General features: G+C 45.1%; 5 protein-coding genes across 8 annotated transcripts in view; 2 read left to right on the top strand and 3 right to left on the bottom strand.

Annotated features, from left to right (window-relative positions):
* Positions 1-4,436, bottom strand: part of LOC120948751 (PTB domain-containing adapter protein ced-6) — a 28,493-nt gene extending 24,057 nt beyond the window's left edge. For 2 of the 3 annotated variants that reach the window (XM_049605943.1, XM_040365449.2), the window contains exon 1: positions 2,360-2,413. The gene's annotated coding sequence lies outside the window, so the exon portion shown is untranslated. Of the gene's footprint in view, positions 1-2,359; positions 2,414-4,267 lie in introns of those variants that run through there. The other variant, XM_040365448.2, reaches the window with a different exon arrangement.
* Positions 4,437-9,622: 5,186 nt separating this feature from the next.
* LOC120950655 (NADH dehydrogenase [ubiquinone] 1 alpha subcomplex subunit 8) lies at positions 9,623-10,839 on the top strand. The gene is made up of 4 exons (XM_040368875.2): positions 9,623-9,757; positions 9,820-9,971; positions 10,126-10,301; positions 10,368-10,839. Exons 2-4 carry the CDS (start codon positions 9,843-9,845, stop codon positions 10,588-10,590), a joined length of 528 nt encoding a protein of 175 aa, XP_040224809.1. The 5' UTR covers positions 9,623-9,757; positions 9,820-9,842; the 3' UTR covers positions 10,591-10,839.
* Positions 10,840-10,964: 125 nt separating this feature from the next.
* LOC120950654 (uncharacterized) lies at positions 10,965-12,541 on the top strand. Of its 2 annotated transcripts, none has more exons than XM_049605959.1 (2): positions 10,965-12,378; positions 12,436-12,541. In XM_049605959.1, exon 1 carries the CDS (start codon positions 11,157-11,159, stop codon positions 12,114-12,116), a length of 960 nt encoding a protein of 319 aa, XP_049461916.1. In that variant the 5' UTR covers positions 10,965-11,156; the 3' UTR covers positions 12,117-12,378; positions 12,436-12,541. The 2 variants fall into 2 exon arrangements, with proteins under 2 accessions (XP_049461916.1, XP_049461914.1); XM_049605957.1 differs by lacking the exon at positions 12,436-12,541 and having other exon boundaries at positions 10,965-12,208; positions 12,277-12,428.
* On the bottom strand, positions 12,529-13,251 carry LOC120950656 (39S ribosomal protein L54, mitochondrial). The gene is made up of 2 exons (XM_040368876.2): positions 13,018-13,251; positions 12,529-12,953 (listed from the first exon to the last, which is right to left on the bottom strand). The coding sequence occupies exons 1-2, from the start codon at positions 13,109-13,111 to the stop codon at positions 12,646-12,648; spliced, it is 402 nt and encodes a 133-aa protein (XP_040224810.1). The 5' UTR covers positions 13,112-13,251; the 3' UTR covers positions 12,529-12,645.
* A 119-nt stretch (positions 13,252-13,370) lies between these two features.
* On the bottom strand, positions 13,371-15,069 carry LOC120951797 (uncharacterized). Its single transcript, XM_040370726.2, has 5 exons — positions 14,681-15,069; positions 14,229-14,595; positions 14,106-14,147; positions 13,952-14,036; positions 13,371-13,870 (listed from the first exon to the last, which is right to left on the bottom strand). The coding sequence occupies exons 1-5, from the start codon at positions 14,736-14,738 to the stop codon at positions 13,583-13,585; spliced, it is 840 nt and encodes a 279-aa protein (XP_040226660.2). The 5' UTR covers positions 14,739-15,069; the 3' UTR covers positions 13,371-13,582.
* Positions 15,070-18,291: the final 3,222 nt, after the last annotated feature.

The following is an 18,291-nucleotide window of genomic DNA, read 5'->3' as shown; positions in this document are numbered from 1 at the left end:
AAACAGCCGAACTAGAATAATTTATCAAACCAAAGATTACCAAATGATCGTGTGTCTGCTGGGCCCGTATTATTCCGTCACGCGTTTGATCTTCCCCGGTCGCTGGGCTTTGGTGTTACACAACCGATCGGGACCTAGTACGATGCACTAATGGCATCGTCTTTTTTAACACCCGGCTGAAATGGTTCCAATGTGTTGGTGATTAGTTGGGGTGATGCCCTAGAGCACCAACACACACAGCATTGGAATAAAAAACGGAATAGACACAGTGGAGCGGCATTTTCCACGGCGAAAAAGCTCCAAAGAATATTGAGCGCTTGAGCGCTCTATTCCGGCAGTGTCTCTCTCTCTCTCTCTCTCTCTCTCTCTCTCTCTCTCTCTCTCTTTCTAGTTCGAAAAACACGAACAAATGTGTACCGATCTGATCGATGGCGCCGCATTTCGTCATTCCCCCGGCAGCATCCAAAATGGCCAAAACCGTGCCGGCGTGGCTGAGCGCCAAAACAGCTTGCACCGCTTTTAAACGTGAACGCCGCACGACCGCAAACAAACATCCCATGCCCACTGGGGCGGCCAATATAGAGTTGCGGCCACCGACAGCAGCTGGAGAAGAGAAAGTTCCAGCACTCTTTTTTTCGCTGCTGCTGCTGGTGTTTGCTAGTGTGGTTTGCTGGAACTCTCTATCCAGCTCCTCACGCACACGATCACGATCGCATATGGCGCCATTATGATTGCGTACGGCCGTCCCCGCCGTTCGGCAAAACGTGCAACCACACACACACACACACACACGGTGTAGCGAGGAAACAGAGAGAAAGAGAGAGAGAGAGAGATATCGGGTTGGCCTTTTACGGTATAGAAGAAAGCATATAAACAGTCGAATAGGTGTGAGAAAGGAAAGGGAAGACAGCCACACCGCAACTCGGTGACGTTTGGCGTGCCGTAGCGCCTTATAACCGCGGGTTTATATTTCACAAAAAAAGGAACCAAAGCAAAAGGTAAAAATAAACAAAACCGATAGCCATTGTTGAGCAAAAGCATCGCGACACCGACAGCGGCAAGTGAGGATAGCCATACACATACACACACCAAAAGCACAGGCCAGGTTTGGTTAATCTATTACCTAACGTCCGCCTGGCCCAGCTAGTCACGCGGAGGGCTCGAGGAAGTGGCTTGCGGCTTCCAGTTTGCCAAGGAGACGTGAGCAAAGCGTGTAAACAACAGCTCCTTCCAGCGGGAACAACCGGCGAAGGGAGTGTGGGGGACATGCAGAGAAAGGAGAAAGATTCGTAATCGTCACACGAAGGGGATATTTGCATGCAGTGCGTAAGCTTCCGGGCGGCAGTGGGGCAAGCAAAAAAAAAAAACGTGCGCCCCTTTCAAAAGTCGACCATTAAAAGTGGACTGATTGTGTCGGTGCCATGTGAGGCAGACGGCAGATATCGGCTTTTGGCTTTTTAAAGCAAATTAACTCTGGCACTGATCTTTTGTTCTATTCAGAGTTTAATTTCACCTAAAACTGATCAGAATCGGCTCCGAAATCGGAATCTGCTCTGGAATTGGAATCGACTCCGGAATTGGTTCGGGAATTGGCTCCAGATTTGGCTCTGGGATCGGTTCCGGAATCGAAATTGGCTCCGAAATCAGAATCGGCTTCGAAACGGAGTCGGTTTCGACATATCCATAAGAATAGGCATTTGGGGTCCAATGATGCTACGTATTTATAGCCGCAAAGAATCAAAATGTATTTGTAAACGATCCATTATCCTGGAGATTCTCGGACTGATTTCGTTTTCGCATAAAATTTCGTATTTCAATTCAAGAACTTATTGGGAGCAAATTCCAGTCCCTGAGTCAATCCTGATTCCGTTACCGGAGCAAATTTTCGATTCCGATTCCGAAGCCGATTCTGATTTCAGAGCTGGTTCCAATCCCGGAATCGATTCCGGAGCCGATCCCGGAATCGGCTCCGGATTTGGCTCCCGAATTGGTTCCGAAATTGGCTCCAGAATCGACTCCGGATCCGGCTCCGTAATCGACTCCGGAATCGGGATGGATTCCAGCATCGCAATCGGCTCCGGAATTGATCCCGAACACGGAATCGGAATCGGATAGGTCCGATTCCGAGCTCCCACCACTAATAAGGAGTAGACTCATCGAGTGAAATGTAAATTTGTTGTAAATAATTAATACCATTTCTGAAGATTCTTCTAAAGTAACTTAACTGTGGCACTGTTTTTTTGTTCTATTAAGAGTTTAATTTCACCTAAAACTGATCAGAATTGGCCAAAACATAGGTCCAACAAGAGAATGTTTCATACTTTACTACTACTAATTCGAATAAAAAATCAATTCTTACCTCTCACTTGGCAATTGACAGAACACCGCTCAAAAGCTTGCCGGCTCTCTGCCTGTCGCGTAGAAAGGATAGAAGATAGTCCGTTGGAGAGAACTCGTGTAGCGAGGGTTTACGTTCGCCGTACCTAGTTGCTCGCCCGCTTGTTCCTAATGCCAGCAAAGACGCACACTAGCAAAGACAACCCAAGCATTCACGTTCTTCGACACGACAGCAGCAGACGCCGAGATTCTCGCAAAGCTCTCGCGGGGTGAGCTTTTACTTGTCCCGGAAGGGGTTGAACGCAAAAAGCTGACTATCTTGTGACAAAAGCCAAAAACCACACTTGCACACACTTTGTGGGTTTACAAAACAAAACACTTTACTTGTATCTGCATACAAATCCACAGAGAGACACACACCGAGCTTACGCTGTTACACACGGTGCACACGTACACTCAGCACACACACACACACACACTCGCACACACGCAAAACACAAACGCACGCACACTCGGCTACGATTGGGCTGCTTTTGGGCGGCACCTGGAAAAGAAAGGGAAGGAGTGGAATGGTTGGGACACAATGTTTCAGAAGAGAAAAAATAACAGGATAATAAAAGTCACAGGTGACACACAGACACACACAACACACTTTGGAGGAAAAGATGGCATCTCCGGGATTGTCTTCACAGGCCACGGCAGGTCAGAAGGGGCAGTATTCAGGAGAAGGAACTGTGATCTATCGATAGCGGATACAGAGAGAGAGAGAGCGATAGACAGAGACAGTGACCGAGAGAGAGAGCGAAACTTGGGACAATGCGCATGCAAATGAAGGTGTTTGTGTGCTGCTAGGTAAAAAAAGGGTTTTTGCAGGGCCCTAACCTAACAAATCGTACCGCGCTAGGCTCGATCGATCGGATTCCTTCCACTGCCAACGTTGCTAATGATCGCAGGGAAGGGCGACGTGTGCGGATCGAGGGGAAACGATCGAACAAAAGCACTGCTGGAGGCTGCTCGATCGAGTACGATGATCGTGTACTAATCGACGTCACCGTTGAAGTTGAGAGTAGAATGTAAAACATCCGAAGATCACTTTTGTGCCACAGGCCCGCTCAATACATGCATAGGATACAATAGAACATTGGATTACTCTAATGGCACAGACACACGGCTACTCCAAGCGAGACTCCGAAATTTGCAACTCCGAGCCGAAACGTCTTGCGAGCTTTTTGCGCGACCCATCGCGATACGTGGTGCGTGTATCGTCGAGCAAATCTGCGGCAGAAGAGAATGGGCGACAAAAAACCAAAAAACATCCTCCTGACGATCTTGATGACACGATTGTGTGCCGCGTGTGGCGTTTGATTATGAGAATGGGTCTCTCTCGCGATGTGATCGTTAGCGGGTAGGAGAACGCAGTAAATAGGGCCGAAGGTTAACCCTCCTGTGCTGCAGTCGTACAGGTAGGAGAGCAGCGCTATCTAGACGATCTTACAGCGCCACACGGGGGCGAATGTTGGCCAGAGTTTGTGTTCGAGAACTATCATCACAACGGAACCGGGGGAACAACGGTGATGACCGACCGACCGACTAATGTCCGACGAGATGAGCGAGCTGACTACGACGTCACACAGCGGGGTGTGGGTTTTGATGCGAAAAAAAACAGTACTTTTTGTCCCTAATGCACTGTAAGCAAAGGGGAAATTGTGTTTATGTGTGTGTGTTTGTGCAGGTTTTTACACACAGCGACAGATAGTGCGCTGCTGGGAACGACGATCACGGAAGAATGGGGATGAAGCTTGGCTGCCACAGGTAAGAATGTAGGAGATGCTGTGTGCCAAAAAAGGCATCAGGTGAATGTGCGTAATAATGGCGACGGTTTCGATGGATGGAGGAAGCACTAACGGCAAACAACAAATGAGACACGTACGGGTGAGCACACGGTGAGAACGGTGGGTATGGAGACACGGTGGTGTTCACGGTGTTGCGGGTAGTAGCAGGGCTGGCAGCAGCATCAACAAGGTAACACACAACGACGACAACGGCGAAACACACGTACGGACACACTGAAAGCGCTGGCGGACTGTCCACGGCTCTGCACCGTGTAGGGAAGAAGGTTGAGAGATTTGCACCCCGCACTGTGAGCTGATGTGAGCTGCTGGTGTGGGAAAAAACTTTATATTGAAGCGAAATTTTATTCAATTTTCAGAAGCTGAATGCTACAAGTATAGCAAGAATTTATAGTACGAGTCGTGCAAAAATCATCATTTGCTGTAAAAAGCGTACAAGGGATTTAACCAACACTTGATTCATCATCACTATTGTTTGCATCAATTATCTTTTGGACTTCTACTGCCACGATCGCGATCATTGTGCGTTTGCCCTTCCCCTGGAAAAGGCAAGATCACGCTGGCAAATGCGCTGGAACCGAACCAGTGGTGCATGCTTAAGCCCAGTTCAAACACGCCAGCATTTCGTAAGGCATGCTGAACATGATCATACGATCATGTGTGTTCGGTAGAAGAGAAACATGTTTGTTTTAGTAATATTTTTAGCTAATAATTTACTATAAATTATTTATAAAAGAAATATTATATTGGTTTTTTCTTCAGATGTAGTAAAACACATAATCAAAAGTAGACCAAATACTTGTTATTTTTTATGATCATAAATTAATTTAAAATTTGTTTAGTTATAATTATTTATAATAAAATCCACACACTTGAAAAAAATATATATTATTCCAAATCTGTTGCACTACTGTGTCTATACCCTCCTTATGCGGAGAAAACGATCGCGATCCCATTAATACGCAATCGATCGTGATGATAACCTTCTCGAAGGATGTGCTCCACTAACACTACCTTTGAAATATGTAGCTACAGCTTGTTTTATAGCATTATATTATTTATAGCATTATTATACTTCTGAGTCTTTTCTTAAGGGTTTTAAATTAAATTTTTAATACAAGTAAAACACCTGCAACACCTTTTCCATCACGCACTGTATGTTCCACGCACGAAGCCATTGCAACCCCCTGTTACCTTTTTGTATACAAAACATAAGCTCACGCACACCAATGACGGCTAAAACAATCACACCCTGCCCGGATTGGACGCACACACACATACAGACGCGTGCACACGCGTACATACAACTGCAAACCCACCCCTTTCGTGTGCACTTGTGATGCCAGCATAGGAACGTACAGTTGTGTTGAATGTTTCAAACCAAACACGATCTCGCTCTCGTGCAAAAAGCTTCGAAAGAGGTGTTGAAGGGAATAGGGGAGGAATGAGGAGAATTTAATGCGAAAAAAAGCTCAGCTGGAAGTGTGGCATTTCCTGAATAGCAATCACCGAGCTGTGCTGATCATTCGACAAATAAGCTGGAGCGATCGAGAGGATCGCCTAACTGCTCTCGTCCCGGGTAGTTCGTAGTCTAGTTACACAGCAAAAAACGAAAAACCAGGGCTCGCGATGCACGCGAAACGCGTTGCCGTCGTTGAATTATTTACATCGTCTCTCTTGCCTCAACCCCTCCCGTCGGATGCATTTTTCCCGTGCAGCGCCGTCCTGCAGCGTGATGTGCATTCAAATCACACACACGTCACTCGTACGTACCACGCTTGCAGCAATTGCGGGGAATTCGGGGGGGGGGGGGGATGAATACAGCCAGAGCCACGGCAAACAAAAAAGATGGAAAACAAAGAGATGCGAGAGAGAGAAGAAAGGGAAAACAATCAATTTGCCCATGGGGTCAGGGAGGATCGGAGGCCTATGGCAGCGCCTACCGGACCACGTTTCTCTGGAGTTTTGCTCACCAGCGGGAAATGGCACATGGATGGCGTGAATAAAGTGTCGCACAGACAGCAACCGTTCCAGGCATGATTGGCTTGGACGCATTTTCGACAAGTTCATGATTACAGAGTAATAAATTTACCATTAGCGTCAGCGTAACTGTTTCTGCGGGGAAGGTAATTTGCCGCAAGTCGTTGTTAAAGTGCTACTCTGGGCAGCAGCACGTGCAGGGTGGTTTTTTATTTGGTAGTAGTGTAAACCTTTGGGTGAGACGAGTTTTAAACAGCTGCATTAGTCTTTTTGAACTGTTTGGGAGCACACGAAGTAGTTAAAAATCGATAAAAGCACTGAACAATGGAATGGCACTATTCAGTTGCGCTGTAAAGGACGTGATTTAGCAGCTCGTTAATAAATGAAGATTAGAAGCTTCTATTTTTGTGTATTAAAGGCTAAAATGAATTAAAAATTAAAAATCAACCTTAAATGTTGAAAATAGTCGCTCCTCAGTTGCACAATGCTGTTGCTATTTGCCACGAAAGCGACACTACCAGCCAATGAACCAACGAGATTCGAGATGCCTATCAATGCAGTCCTCCGTTCGGAAGGTGCATCACGAATACCGACTGGGCAGGGTAATTGATGGAGAAATGGTAACCCTCCCCGAGCTTGGTGTGCCCCCAACAGTAAACGACACGGGTTCCGTGGCTTGATTTCTTTATTATGGTTGTCGGTTGAGGGTTTGGCCCTACCGAGAAGTGGTCCCAACACTCCGTGCCACGGCACGATTGTTATCATCATCATCTTGCGCAGATTGATGCTTTTGCTCGTGGTCGTGGACCGCGCTCGGGTGTGCGCTGGGATCTTTCCACTGATTTGACGCTCTATTGCTTATTTCCGGATCTTGTTTCGATAAGGGCCTTGTCCCTGTTGTTACCTTGCTTTAGTAGCACGCCCTGCCCATCCGGAGGAGGTTATTTTTGGATCCACGGGGGGACATTTGCTTGTTGAAAGAAATTAAGTGCAAGTGATCCAATACAAAACATGAACATGATGAAGATAGTGGTGTTGAGATGTATTGTTTTTTTTGCGTGTGTGTACAAATAATAGCCGGCATCGCGAATAAATGAACTCTTTTTAACAGTCGTTTAAAGTTCATTTTGGTTTAACCGAGTTCATTTGCTGTTCATTCCTGTTAAAATAAACGACCGTCAAAACAGTTAACGACTGCTCGATATCGCATATAGGCAAACACGGGGAAAAAATCGAGCAGTATAATTAAACGACTGTTAATTTGTATCGCATACGCTCTTGACAGTCGTTTGTTTAACGGCAGCATATGACCAGTCGTTAAAATTAACAAATGAACTCAATGCGTTCGCGATGCCAAATTCTAGCAATTTTTAACGACTCTGGTTAATTTTTAACGACTGTTAATTTTAAACCAATTCTTTCGCGATACCAGCTAATATTCCTGTATTTGGTTTATAATTTTGCTTAGGTTATTGTTGGTTATCACATTTTCTTGGCAAGGGATTGACTTTCACCTTTCCCGCCGTCAGGCTGAAAGTAACACGCGTGCAAGCAAAGTACATTGTTGTACTATCATCTCGAAAAAAAAGCAACAGACTCGACGGTAGACGTACGGTAGACAACAATGAACTGGGGGAGGGAGGGAGGGTATCGCAAAAACGTGAAATTATGCAGATGAGGGTTGCTTGGCCGCCTTCACCTACATCGCCGGAATGATGTTTGTGTACAGATTTCCTTTTTTCTTAAACATTGTGTGAATCAGAATTTCGTTTCAAAGAGTTTCGGAAATGTGAGCAAGCGAGCACTCTCGTCATAATCAATCGTCGGTTTATTAAAACTGCATGGATATACTAAACGAAAATTTCCCTTATCTCGGACGGGGATTCCTTAGGAGGATAAGGGAGTTTAGGAAGAGGCTAAACAATTCTTAATGCTTACGGAAACCTTATAAATTCCTTAAAGTCCCGTAGATTCATTAACGATTTGGAAGACTAAAGATCACTGAGCTTTATTATTTTGCTGGTTCTAATTTCTTGCCTACCAATGACTGAGTGGTGTATTGGGCTTGGGATTGGGATTACCGGCTATTATTAGTTTCCGAAATTCCGAAACCGACAAAAAAAAGGAAACGCCATTCGCATTTGGAGCAGTCCGGAGTCGAAGCCGGAGTTGGAAAGAGTCGGAGCATTCCCAGTGAAGGCCTATGCAATGTACAGGCGGCCCCCGAGATACACGGTACCTGTTATACGCGGATTCGGAGTTACACGGTTTCCCAAATTAGTTATTTGAGCAAATTGTACTGATGTGACAAATCCATTGTGGAATACCAAATAATTTCCGTATTAATCGAATGTAGAATACCATTTCAAAAGGTTTAAAAATGTTCAATTGAGTAGAAACATATCAAAAAATTTATTTGGTGTCTAAAACTACATGCAAAATTACACGAATATTAGTGAAAATTACGAGATTCGACCTACGCGGAAATTCGAGATATGCGGTATTTTGCGGTCCTTTTAGATCCCCATTAACCGTGTATCTCGGGGACCGCCTGTACTTCAGATGATTTAGGACTTTGGACGATTCCAATTGGATCCCAGTAGGATGTGTTGGAAAATGATTGGAAACTTGCGATGAGAAACGTACTAATCGTTGCAAAAAAAAAAAAATGATAGCTTTCTTGCTCGAGAGAAACATGAATAATTTAAGTAAAGGGGCTTTACGAGAATGTTCAAGCAATAAATGAAATTTACTTGGCAAAAGGCATTTTTTCTCTACCTATGTTACATATATTTGTCGCAACAGCAAAGTAGTTCCTAGCGGCAACTTCTCCCCCTCCTCCCACCACCCGGTTTGCTAACCAAAGTGGAATATTATTCGGAGATTCGAATCACATTCAGGATAAAGTCGAAGAAAAAAAAATTAAAATTAAAAAATTTAAAGTTCCAAACACTACTTAGCATTACTATTTTTAAACACTAACCCGGAAAAATCCCCTCAGTTTTAAGTAGTGCTTATCGAACCTGCTTTACGCTTTACGTTCTATAGTGCACAGTGTATGAACCCACACCAAACATGGTTCTAGGTCGTACGACTTCACAATTTTACGATTTAATTTTTTACGAGCGATTTAATAAAAAACATAGGGATGGAAATTTGCAAATTTGATCAAAGAAAAACATAAAAATACACACTTCATATAAAAATATGTAATAAAACTAATACTGATAGCCTGTTCCTTGAATAGAAGAACGTATTTATGATTAGTAGCTCTTCTTAAAGTCAGTGTGGGACAATTTTCAACACGTCTACATGAAATTTGCATAAAACGGTTCCATTCGAAACATCGAATACAAAAACAAACAATCAACCCTCAATGTAATCAGCCTTCATTCCAGCCCTGAACGTTTTATGACGCACGCATCTCACGCACACCACTGCAGCAGCGCTGTCAAACTTCTGTCATTCGTATTGAACTTTATTTTTACCACTTCAATTTTCGTACAATTCCTTCGTCAGCAGCGAGGATAACTACTCGCATCGCGTAAATTGAATTCCCCTGTACGTGCAGGGGACAAACTCAGCTGCAGGTAACATTTGCCGTTTGCCGTAAACATTTTCATACCTCTCTAACGATGAGCGCTCATTGCAGTTGTATTCGGTCGCTCCGGCACCATGGTTGTGACGAAAGATACGTTCCTGCCGACGGAGGAAGAACTTACGGTACCGGAGATCAACCTATCCGGACCAGCGCTCCGTGCCGGCGCCTTCCATCTGGGCAAGTACTGTGAGGCGCAAAACAATGTAAGTGGTCCCCGGAAGGCAAACAATCGGCCCCAATCCTTTGCCCGAAGGGAAGAGAAGTCGGAATCTTTCCTGCTTGTTTTGTTATATAATGGTGCTCAATCCATAACATAACCTGACGTTCCTTCCGTCGGTGTTGTTTACGTTTCGGCAGGAGTTTATGTTATGCCGCCAGGAGCTGGATGATCCGCGGGCGTGCGTGAACGAGGGCAAAGCGGTCACTAACTGTGCGTTCGAGTTCTTCCGGAAGCTAAAGAAGACCTGTGCCCAGGAGTTTACGCAGTATGCCAACTGTCTCGACAAAAGCAGTGGCGATTTGAATTTCAAGCAGTGAGTGAAGAGTGTGTGCCAAATTACAAATGCATTTCTAAAAAAACATGTTCTAATGTATTGCAGCTGCCGCAAAACGCAGGGCGTGTACGACAAGTGCGTCCTGGACAACATGGATCTGGAGCGTCCCGATTATGGATATTTCTGCCGCGCCAAGGTTCACGCCACGGAACGTCCGCCGCCACCGAAGAAAGAAAAGGCAGTGTACCCGGACGCAACGCCGGGACTGCCGGAGGATTATCCACGGCCCGAGGCCAAATACGGTTCTCGATTCCACTGGCTCAACTAGGGGTGAGGTGGGAGCGCGTGGCAGATGGGGTGCTACACGGTACGGTTTAGCTGAAATGGTTCTAGGCAAAGCGGTGACGAGAGCTCGCTGAACGTTGTTTGAGTGTAGATAAGGAACGAGAGAGAGAAAGAGAGAGGGCTCTAGCCCGCACGCATGAGGGTGTAGAAAACAGCACACTCAACACCATAATCGACCATCGGATGAATCGTTTCTTTAGCTACAGTAAAAATCATTGCTTAAAACAACGAACTATGCTGAAGGGATTGATTGTGTGGCGAAAGAATGACGCATGCGGAAGGCATGGGATGGGGATTCCTTCTGTAGTATGGTCGACATTAAATATTTAGCATCCAGTTAGCATGAAAAGGCACAAAAACAGACAGCTTTGGAAAGAAAATTGCTCCCTTAATGAATGGGAATTACAGAGAATTTAATCAATTAATCATATTAGATATTGGATTGATTCTCCATAGACCTTCCCACGTGTTGGTCTCATTCAATTCGTAACAGTCTTTGGAAAAGAAACCCTTTGCTGGACTGCTGCCTCTCTTTCTTTAGCAGAAGTGATGAACCATCTGTATTTGTACTATCTGCTGGGAGTGATGAATTTCCGTTACGATAAAGCGAAAGAATCGTTTACCAGCAGCAAGACGATGACCGCACTCAAGGTGGTGCTTCATATAGTTATTCCAAATTCGGTGCTGTTGGTAATTTCGCTCATAGGAACAACGGGTATACTACTTACCATACCGTCCGTACAGGTGGTAGCGTTTGCCATGCGCATCCTCTGGACGCTGCTGACGATGAACATTACCATACTGCTGAACTATTACTTTACCGGTACAAAGCAACGTGCACTGCTAACCGAATGTGTAGCATGCTTGCGAGAAGCGAAAAGCGAAAGTACAGATGAAAGTGCTCAAAACAGTCCATTTCGTGGTTCAAGGGTCGTGCTGGGCGTGTTCCTGCTACACTACATTAACTACGAGCTAAACCAGTACACGTACGTGCTGCTGTACGATGAAAAGTGGCCCGAGCTTATGTTTTACATCATCTTTTACTACCTGGAGATGGTAACGGTCATGAATGCACTGTACTTTTCCACCGTTCTCGATATCGTGCATCGAACGGGGCAGCTGGATAGCGATCGGCTGTCCAGGTGTTTGCAACGAAACGCCACGAGCGAGCCGTCCGAGCTTGATGATCCGTACTGGTGGCGTACGATTGAGCATTTTTATCATCGTGTGCTGACGCTACATCGAAGACGGGCGAAATATTGCCATGCGTTTCAGCTGCAGCTGGTGGCGATTGCACTGAACACGTTCATTGCTTCGTTTGTGATATTCTACGTCAATTTGAACAGCATCTTGATGCATACGCACGATAACTGGCTGGAAAAGTACAAGCGGGTGACGGAGTGTTTGGGATTCTTTCCGCAGCTGTGTGCACTGCTGCTGATTTGTCGCAATGCTGATAGGGTTGAGAGTGAGGTAAGGCTTAACGTTTTCTTCTGTGTACTGGCGTGAAAGACGGGAACTGCTTTGCATTTCAGCAACGGTGCTTAATGCGCCTGGTTATTCAAGCTCAAACGAAGCTGACAAAAAGTGTAGCAAATATGGTACGGAGAAAGAGAAAGGATCTCTTACCTACGAAAGCAATTCTAATTTTGGTTATTGACTGTTCCAGCAACGTGGCGATGCTTTTAATGGCAGAATGGTTCTTCTTCAAAATCAGATGAAAATGGCACCATACAATCTGTTTGATTTTGACCTTCAGTACTTCTTTGGAGTAAGTAAGCTGAACGGAAACCTATCTTCCCATTTACTAATATGCTTTCTATTCTAGATCGTGGCAGCGATTGTTACCTATCTGGTGGTACTACTGCAGTTTCGAACAATCGAGTTCAGCTGAAGTCTGGAAACAATAAAGCTCCTTCCGTTCAATGTACAGCTATAACGATTTATTCCTCTTTGCGTTCGTGCTATCTTCTATGAAACTGGATTGGTAGTGGTTTGTTTTAAAAGCACCGTGCTCGCCCTCTCATCGCATCATCGCTTAGAACTTTTTCAACTTGGCCAGCTTGTTGTTGCGCTGCAGCGCCATTCGCCTTAGCTTTCGCCAGTACGCTTTCGTGTTTGGGTCCATCTCTTCCAGCGTAAGCGGTGCCCCGACGTGCATCTTCCACAACCAATCGGGATACTCCGAGTCGGGTTGCAGTTTGATATCCTCACCCTGTTTCAGTATGTTGCTGCCGCACACGTAATTTACCAGCCGGTTCGTATCGGTTTCGACCGGAATGACCTTCTTCTCCACTACCGGCCCGAGCTTGCCGAGCTTTTTCTTTTTTGACCCACCGAGAGCACCTGCGGACACACAAAACACGTGAATGAGAGAAAGCCGGAACGTGCTACCCTTTTGGGTACATACCACCGGCCTTTGGTGTTGCATAAGTTCGCGCTACGGTTAGCTGTAGAAAGCTGCGTCGAAACAGTGGAACCAAACTGCCGATGAGGGAGCTCATTTTGTTTGAGAGGTTGCGCAGCTAGAAAACTATTTACGAACGTTAAACTATAAGTTTAAGCTATTTTTTTTTACTACCAACGTGTTTCCCGTGCACCAGGGCCGGTATTGTTTTGATATTTTCGCTCGTGTGTTGTTTTCGTTTTAATTGTCAAAATGCCAAGGTTTCCATACATAGATGGGAAGTTGGATGCACGAGGTGAATAGAGGTAATTTTTGGGATATTTTTTTTGTCTCGATTTAATTACAAAAAATGCTCATTTTTGTTTAATATTCCTTCAAACTGCCTCTTTTATTTGTATAGGTATAGAATATTGCAATATGTTCGCATTTAGCCCTTCAGATCGGATTCATTATGCACTGTGCACCGTCGGTTTTAAAATATAGATATCACATAGGAACGTACATCGATTTAAAAAGTTTTGTAAAATCAGCAAATGGCAAGGAATGTGTGTTCTGTTCTGATCAAACATTAGTCACGCTGCTTCTTGGGGCACAGCACACTATCATCCTCAGTTGAGACGACTTTGGCCGGATCCACCAGCAGATGATCGTACTGTCCGTCGCGGTGTGTTTGTTCCGGCCCCTTAAGAGCATACTTTTCGATAAAAGCTTCAACGATGGTTCGCTCAAGCACGGAAAACTCCAGCGTTGCGTGCCACGTGACGAGTGCAAACGGACGGTCCTTGTTGGGTAGCTGGGAAGGTGTTATCACATGCCGATACAGGCAATCCTTCACAATGTGCTTCAATTCATCTACCTAGAAAGGAAGAATGTTTGGAAACACAATTAATTGGTTGTTTTTTGAATCATGACTCTTTTCCCTGGTAGCTCCCCCTACCTGTTGCTTGTTTGCACATGGATGATAGAGAGCAATTACTGCGCCATGCTCGCTGTTGTGCAGCCATCGCTGCGGAGGAACGTATCTGTGAAAATGATCACAAATTAAGCATCAATGCGCTGGATATGATTACACAGCTGAGTAAACAACTTACCGGTACTCCCCATACCTCGGCCAGAGCGGACGATGCGTTCCACTGAAAGAGAGAAAACAAGGTACAGCATTCATGGATCGTTTCCTACCAGTCACCACCACAAGTCTCTGGCATCGAACTTACTAGGAAGGAATCCTTTCCGCATATTCTATGCTACTGTTCATGCACTTATGGTTGGCCACGTACGCAGCCGGTACATTGTGCTCGGTGATAACAGCGTCCATATTGTAATCGCCCTTGTAGTCTGCCTTTGGCTCCAGGCACATGTACACCGTAGAGTGCGTCACATTGTACGGGTCAAAATCTATTACCAGACCGTGCTTTGCATCATCACAATCCGCATTCTCGATTCCCATCATAATGCGCGATGGGGACTTTTTCTCTTTGGCGGTGTCGACCTCCGGGAGTGCATTATCGACGGGTTTCATTGTTTCGCCAGCCTCCAGGGCAAGTGCTTTCGGTGCGTTGGGAAACCATGCTCCATTCCAGTCTGCGATGGAAATGAATTAACAAAAGCGTTCAGTAAAGTATATCGAATAGCGTTGATGTTCTGGCGGCGGCTGGTGTTTTGATACCTTCTCCAGCTTGGACGGAAAGTAACAGCGTAAGAACTAATGCTAGCCACCTTAACATACTTTTGCTACGTGATCTTATAACTAAAAAAGTAAAAATCACTGCGGAAATTCTTTGCCAACGAAAACAGCTGCTAGCTAGAATTATTGTGTTGTTGTCATCCGCTATCGGGCGTGCGTGTCACCAAAACGTTCAGGGCGCTACAGGTGGTTTGGATTGATCTTTCTCTTTGATTCACTTGGGCCTTACTAATGAAAACCAATGCGGTTTCGTAAAAACACGAAAACCCTCGTTTTGATAAATTGAAACCGTAATACAGAGCGTTTTTCTCTGTTATCCGAACAAGAGCGTAAGCAATTTGCAAAAAAAAAAAAACAATAACAAATTGCGAGCACTGATTTGACACTTGATTTTGCTAGGTTTACTGCATAAAGTTGATTTCTCATGGTCGGATTCAGCAGCATGAAAAACGCGATTGAAAAGAGTAAACAAATTCACAATTGGATTGGAGACAATTGGTCAAATCGGCTTCAAATCGTGTCTGTGGTCAATCTGTTCCCGCAGGCCAAAAACCGGATTCGTACCGTCACCAGAGGCTCGTAATCGGTGCGAATTTCTCTCGCTAGCGACGTCTTTTGTAAGTACTTGTGACGGTTCTTGGCGAGGTTTTTATCGGGTTTCATTTTCGTGTTCGGAATCGATCCCGATACCGATTCCACTTCTAGATCCCATTCCGGAAGTTATGCTGGAGCAAATGTGGAATCGATTATAATTTTGAATCTGATACTGGAACCGGTTCCGATTTTGAAACCGAGTCTGGAATCATTTCCGGAGTCAATTTTGCCAACTTTTTCAGGAATTATGGTCTGGAATCGATTCCGACCAACACAACTTTTTCCATCACTAGTTATAACGATGATGATCCCTCTTGGTGATGGGTAAAGTTGGCAAAAATCCGTAGTTCACTCCGATCCGATTCCGATAACTTCGGAACCGGCTTCGGAAGGTAGGTCCACCAATCATTTTCCGGAGTCGTTCTGAATCGTCCAGAATCGCCCGGTTTCGTCCGGAGTCATTCGGAATCGTCCAGAATCGCCCGGTTTCGTCCGGAGTCGTTCGGAGTTGTTTGGAGCCAGATCCGGAGTCGGAGTCGTCCTGAATCGTTTGAAGTCGGAATCGGAGTCGTCCTGAGTCAGAGTCCTTGGTAGTCGGAGTCGTCCGGAGTCGTTCGAAATCGTTCGAAGTCGTCGGAGTCGTCAGGTATCGGTTGTAGTCGAAGTTGTTCGAAGTGGGCCGAAGTCGACCATCGAAATAAAGGCATGTATATGAAGTGCTTGCGCAAAGTGAAAAAACAAAAAATCCAACGAAATGAAATGCCTGATCACAAGCACATTGCACCGGACGGCTTCTGTTGACTCCGAATGAATCTGGGCGACTCTGAACGTCTCCGGATGACTCCGGACGATTCCGAACGACTTCGGGCGACTCTGACTCCGGGTGGAACTAATGGTTCGTATTTTGCCGGAATCATATGTTAACCTAATTGAGGCGAGATAAAGAGATTTTTCTGCAAGGAATGGTTAATCATGTTGTAGATTATACTGTTCTCTAGAGTATGTGCATGTGAAGGTTCAAATCGTCCAAACATAAAGCAGGAACAAAACACTAAAAATAATTCATTATACTTGCAAGTTTGCTTTTTTAAATATGAAAGCATTGCTTCATTAATGTTCTAATAAAACTTACCTTTCAAAGAAAGGGAGCCAGTTTTCAATTGGCCCCTACCAAATGTGTTCTTGCAGTGCACTCGAAGAAATGTTCCATTTTTTTGCTTTGGTTAAGAAAGCCGTTCCATCGTGCCACCAATTCAACCCCATTCAGGCACGATCAAATTGAAATTGAACTATGAAAAGAAGATGGTCGCACAAATTGCCAACCGCTCACCCGTTCGTTCCACACGTTGCGTGGAAAATGGACCCACAACGTGTACGCTCAGCGAAGGTGTAGGGCTGGAGTAATTTGAACTGAACGGGAAATGTGTTTTCTGTCCTAGTGAATGGTTGATTGTGCAAGAGGATGGGTGTGTGTGTGTGTGTGTTTTTGTGTCTCCTCTCCCTTGTGACAGTCTGTAAATTGAAGCATGTTTCGCTTATGTTTCCTCCCCCCCCTTAAATATGTTCGTAGACAATTTTCTTTCAATCGAGCACGTGGCCATCAACCGGCACAAAGCGGGAGCAGTTTTGGGGCAAATTTTTAGCACACCGTTATGAATGGAATTCCCACACGGATTTTACCGGGCCATCCTAATGGGTGTTAGTGTGAAGTGGAAATGTGCATGTTTTTTGCGGTGCTAGAACTCCCATTTTGCAAAAGGCTTTTTCGTGCAAAAAGGTACAAATTGTGTTTGGCACAGCTTGTGTGCTTGCAAACGTATGGTAATTGGAAGGGGTTGGTGCCAAACCATACCACAGTTGATTGTAAATGATTGCATTAAATTTAATGTAATCATCGGTGATTGAAGGGATAGGAAATTTGTTCAACATTTGTTATTCTGGGAATGTTTTTGAGATAAAAATTGTTTTTCTGTAACCTTATTTAATTTAATTATATTTTGTTCTTAAATTTTATGTTGTCACTTCAGCAGGATTTTAAACACTAGTAACCCGCTGGAGGTGCACGACTAGAAAACGAAATTCATCAAATTGTTACTAAGGTGTGGGATAGCGAATAGCTGCAACAAATACAGGAGTATTACGGTGTTGTACAGTCGTCAACTCGTACGACCTAACAACATGCCCGTCATGGGTTCAAGTCCCGAATAGACCGTGCACCCATACACAGGACTGAGTATCCTGCTATGGTAACAATAAGTCACTGAAAGCCAAGCTCACTTCACTAGTGGGTACAGGTAGGCCTTGACTGGCAACGGTTGTTGTGCCAATGAAGAAGAAGAAGAATAACGGTGTTGAATACTAAAATATTTAAAATATCCTTCCTGATCCTTCAGGATCGTCTTATCCCGCACGTCGAAGAGATAGTCGGAAACTATCAAAGAGGATTTCGAAACGGAAAATCAGATATTGGAGAAGATGGCTGAAATCAGAGACGACACATACCATATCTTCATTGCCTTCAAAGCCGCATATGATAGCATAGCCAAGGTAAAACTGTACGATGCTTATCTGGAATCACGGCCAAACTGATAAGGCTAGTTAGAATGACTATGACCAGGTGAAGTTGAAGTTGAGGCGTAAGTTGAACGGTGAAGGTGGATGGAAAACTCTCTGGGCCATTTGCTACCACCAAAGATCTGCGCCAGGGGGACTGCGCCTTGCCTGTCTCCTATTCAACCTGGCGCTAGAGAGGGCCATCTGTGACGCGAGGAGAAGGACGAACTTGCTGAGCTGTACGGCGGACCGAGCATCCTGACGGTGGCGAAGGCTGGCAGGATACGATGGCTGGGGCATGTCATGAGGATGCCGGACTCAAGCCCCACCAAGCAGGTGCTCGACAGCTATCCCCAGTTCGGCATAAGGCGCAGGGGAGCACAGCGAACTCGATGGCTGGACCAGGTAAAGCAAGACCTGTCGGAAATCGGATGTCTGCATGGATG

This window comes from Anopheles coluzzii, chromosome 2 (assembly GCF_943734685.1).
Source record: "Anopheles coluzzii chromosome 2, AcolN3, whole genome shotgun sequence".
Taxonomy (NCBI): domain Eukaryota; kingdom Metazoa; phylum Arthropoda; class Insecta; order Diptera; family Culicidae; genus Anopheles; species Anopheles coluzzii.
The sequence above is the reverse complement of the archived record's forward strand: the minus strand, read 5'-3'. Positions and strand labels throughout refer to the sequence as shown.

What these genes read in the sequence shown, in the direction of transcription:
- LOC120950655 (XM_040368875.2), top strand. Translation starts at nt 9,843, where the DNA reads ATGGTTGTGACGAAAGATACGTTCCTGCCGACGGAGGAAGAACTTACG. An exon ending in ACTGTGAGGCGCAAAACAAT is followed by an intron (nt 9,972 to 10,125) that starts GTAAGTGGTCCC and finishes ACGTTTCGGCAG; the next exon opens with GAGTTTATGTTATGCCGCCA. An exon ending in GGCGATTTGAATTTCAAGCA is followed by an intron (nt 10,302 to 10,367) that starts GTGAGTGAAGAG and finishes AATGTATTGCAG; the next exon opens with CTGCCGCAAAACGCAGGGCG.
- LOC120950654 (XM_049605959.1), top strand. Translation starts at nt 11,157, where the DNA reads ATGAACCATCTGTATTTGTACTATCTGCTGGGAGTGATGAATTTCCGT.
- LOC120950656 (XM_040368876.2), bottom strand. Translation starts at nt 13,111, where the DNA reads ATGAGCTCCCTCATCGGCAGTTTGGTTCCACTGTTTCGACGCAGCTTT. An exon ending in TGCAACACCAAAGGCCGGTG is followed by an intron (nt 12,954 to 13,017) that starts GTATGTACCCAA and finishes GTGTGTCCGCAG; the next exon opens with GTGCTCTCGGTGGGTCAAAA.
- LOC120951797 (XM_040370726.2), bottom strand. Translation starts at nt 14,738, where the DNA reads ATGTTAAGGTGGCTAGCATTAGTTCTTACGCTGTTACTTTCCGTCCAA. An exon ending in CCGAGGTATGGGGAGTACCG is followed by an intron (nt 14,037 to 14,105) that starts GTAAGTTGTTTA and finishes TCATTTTCACAG; the next exon opens with ATACGTTCCTCCGCAGCGAT. An exon ending in CATGTGCAAACAAGCAACAG is followed by an intron (nt 13,871 to 13,951) that starts GTAGGGGGAGCT and finishes CTTCCTTTCTAG; the next exon opens with GTAGATGAATTGAAGCACAT.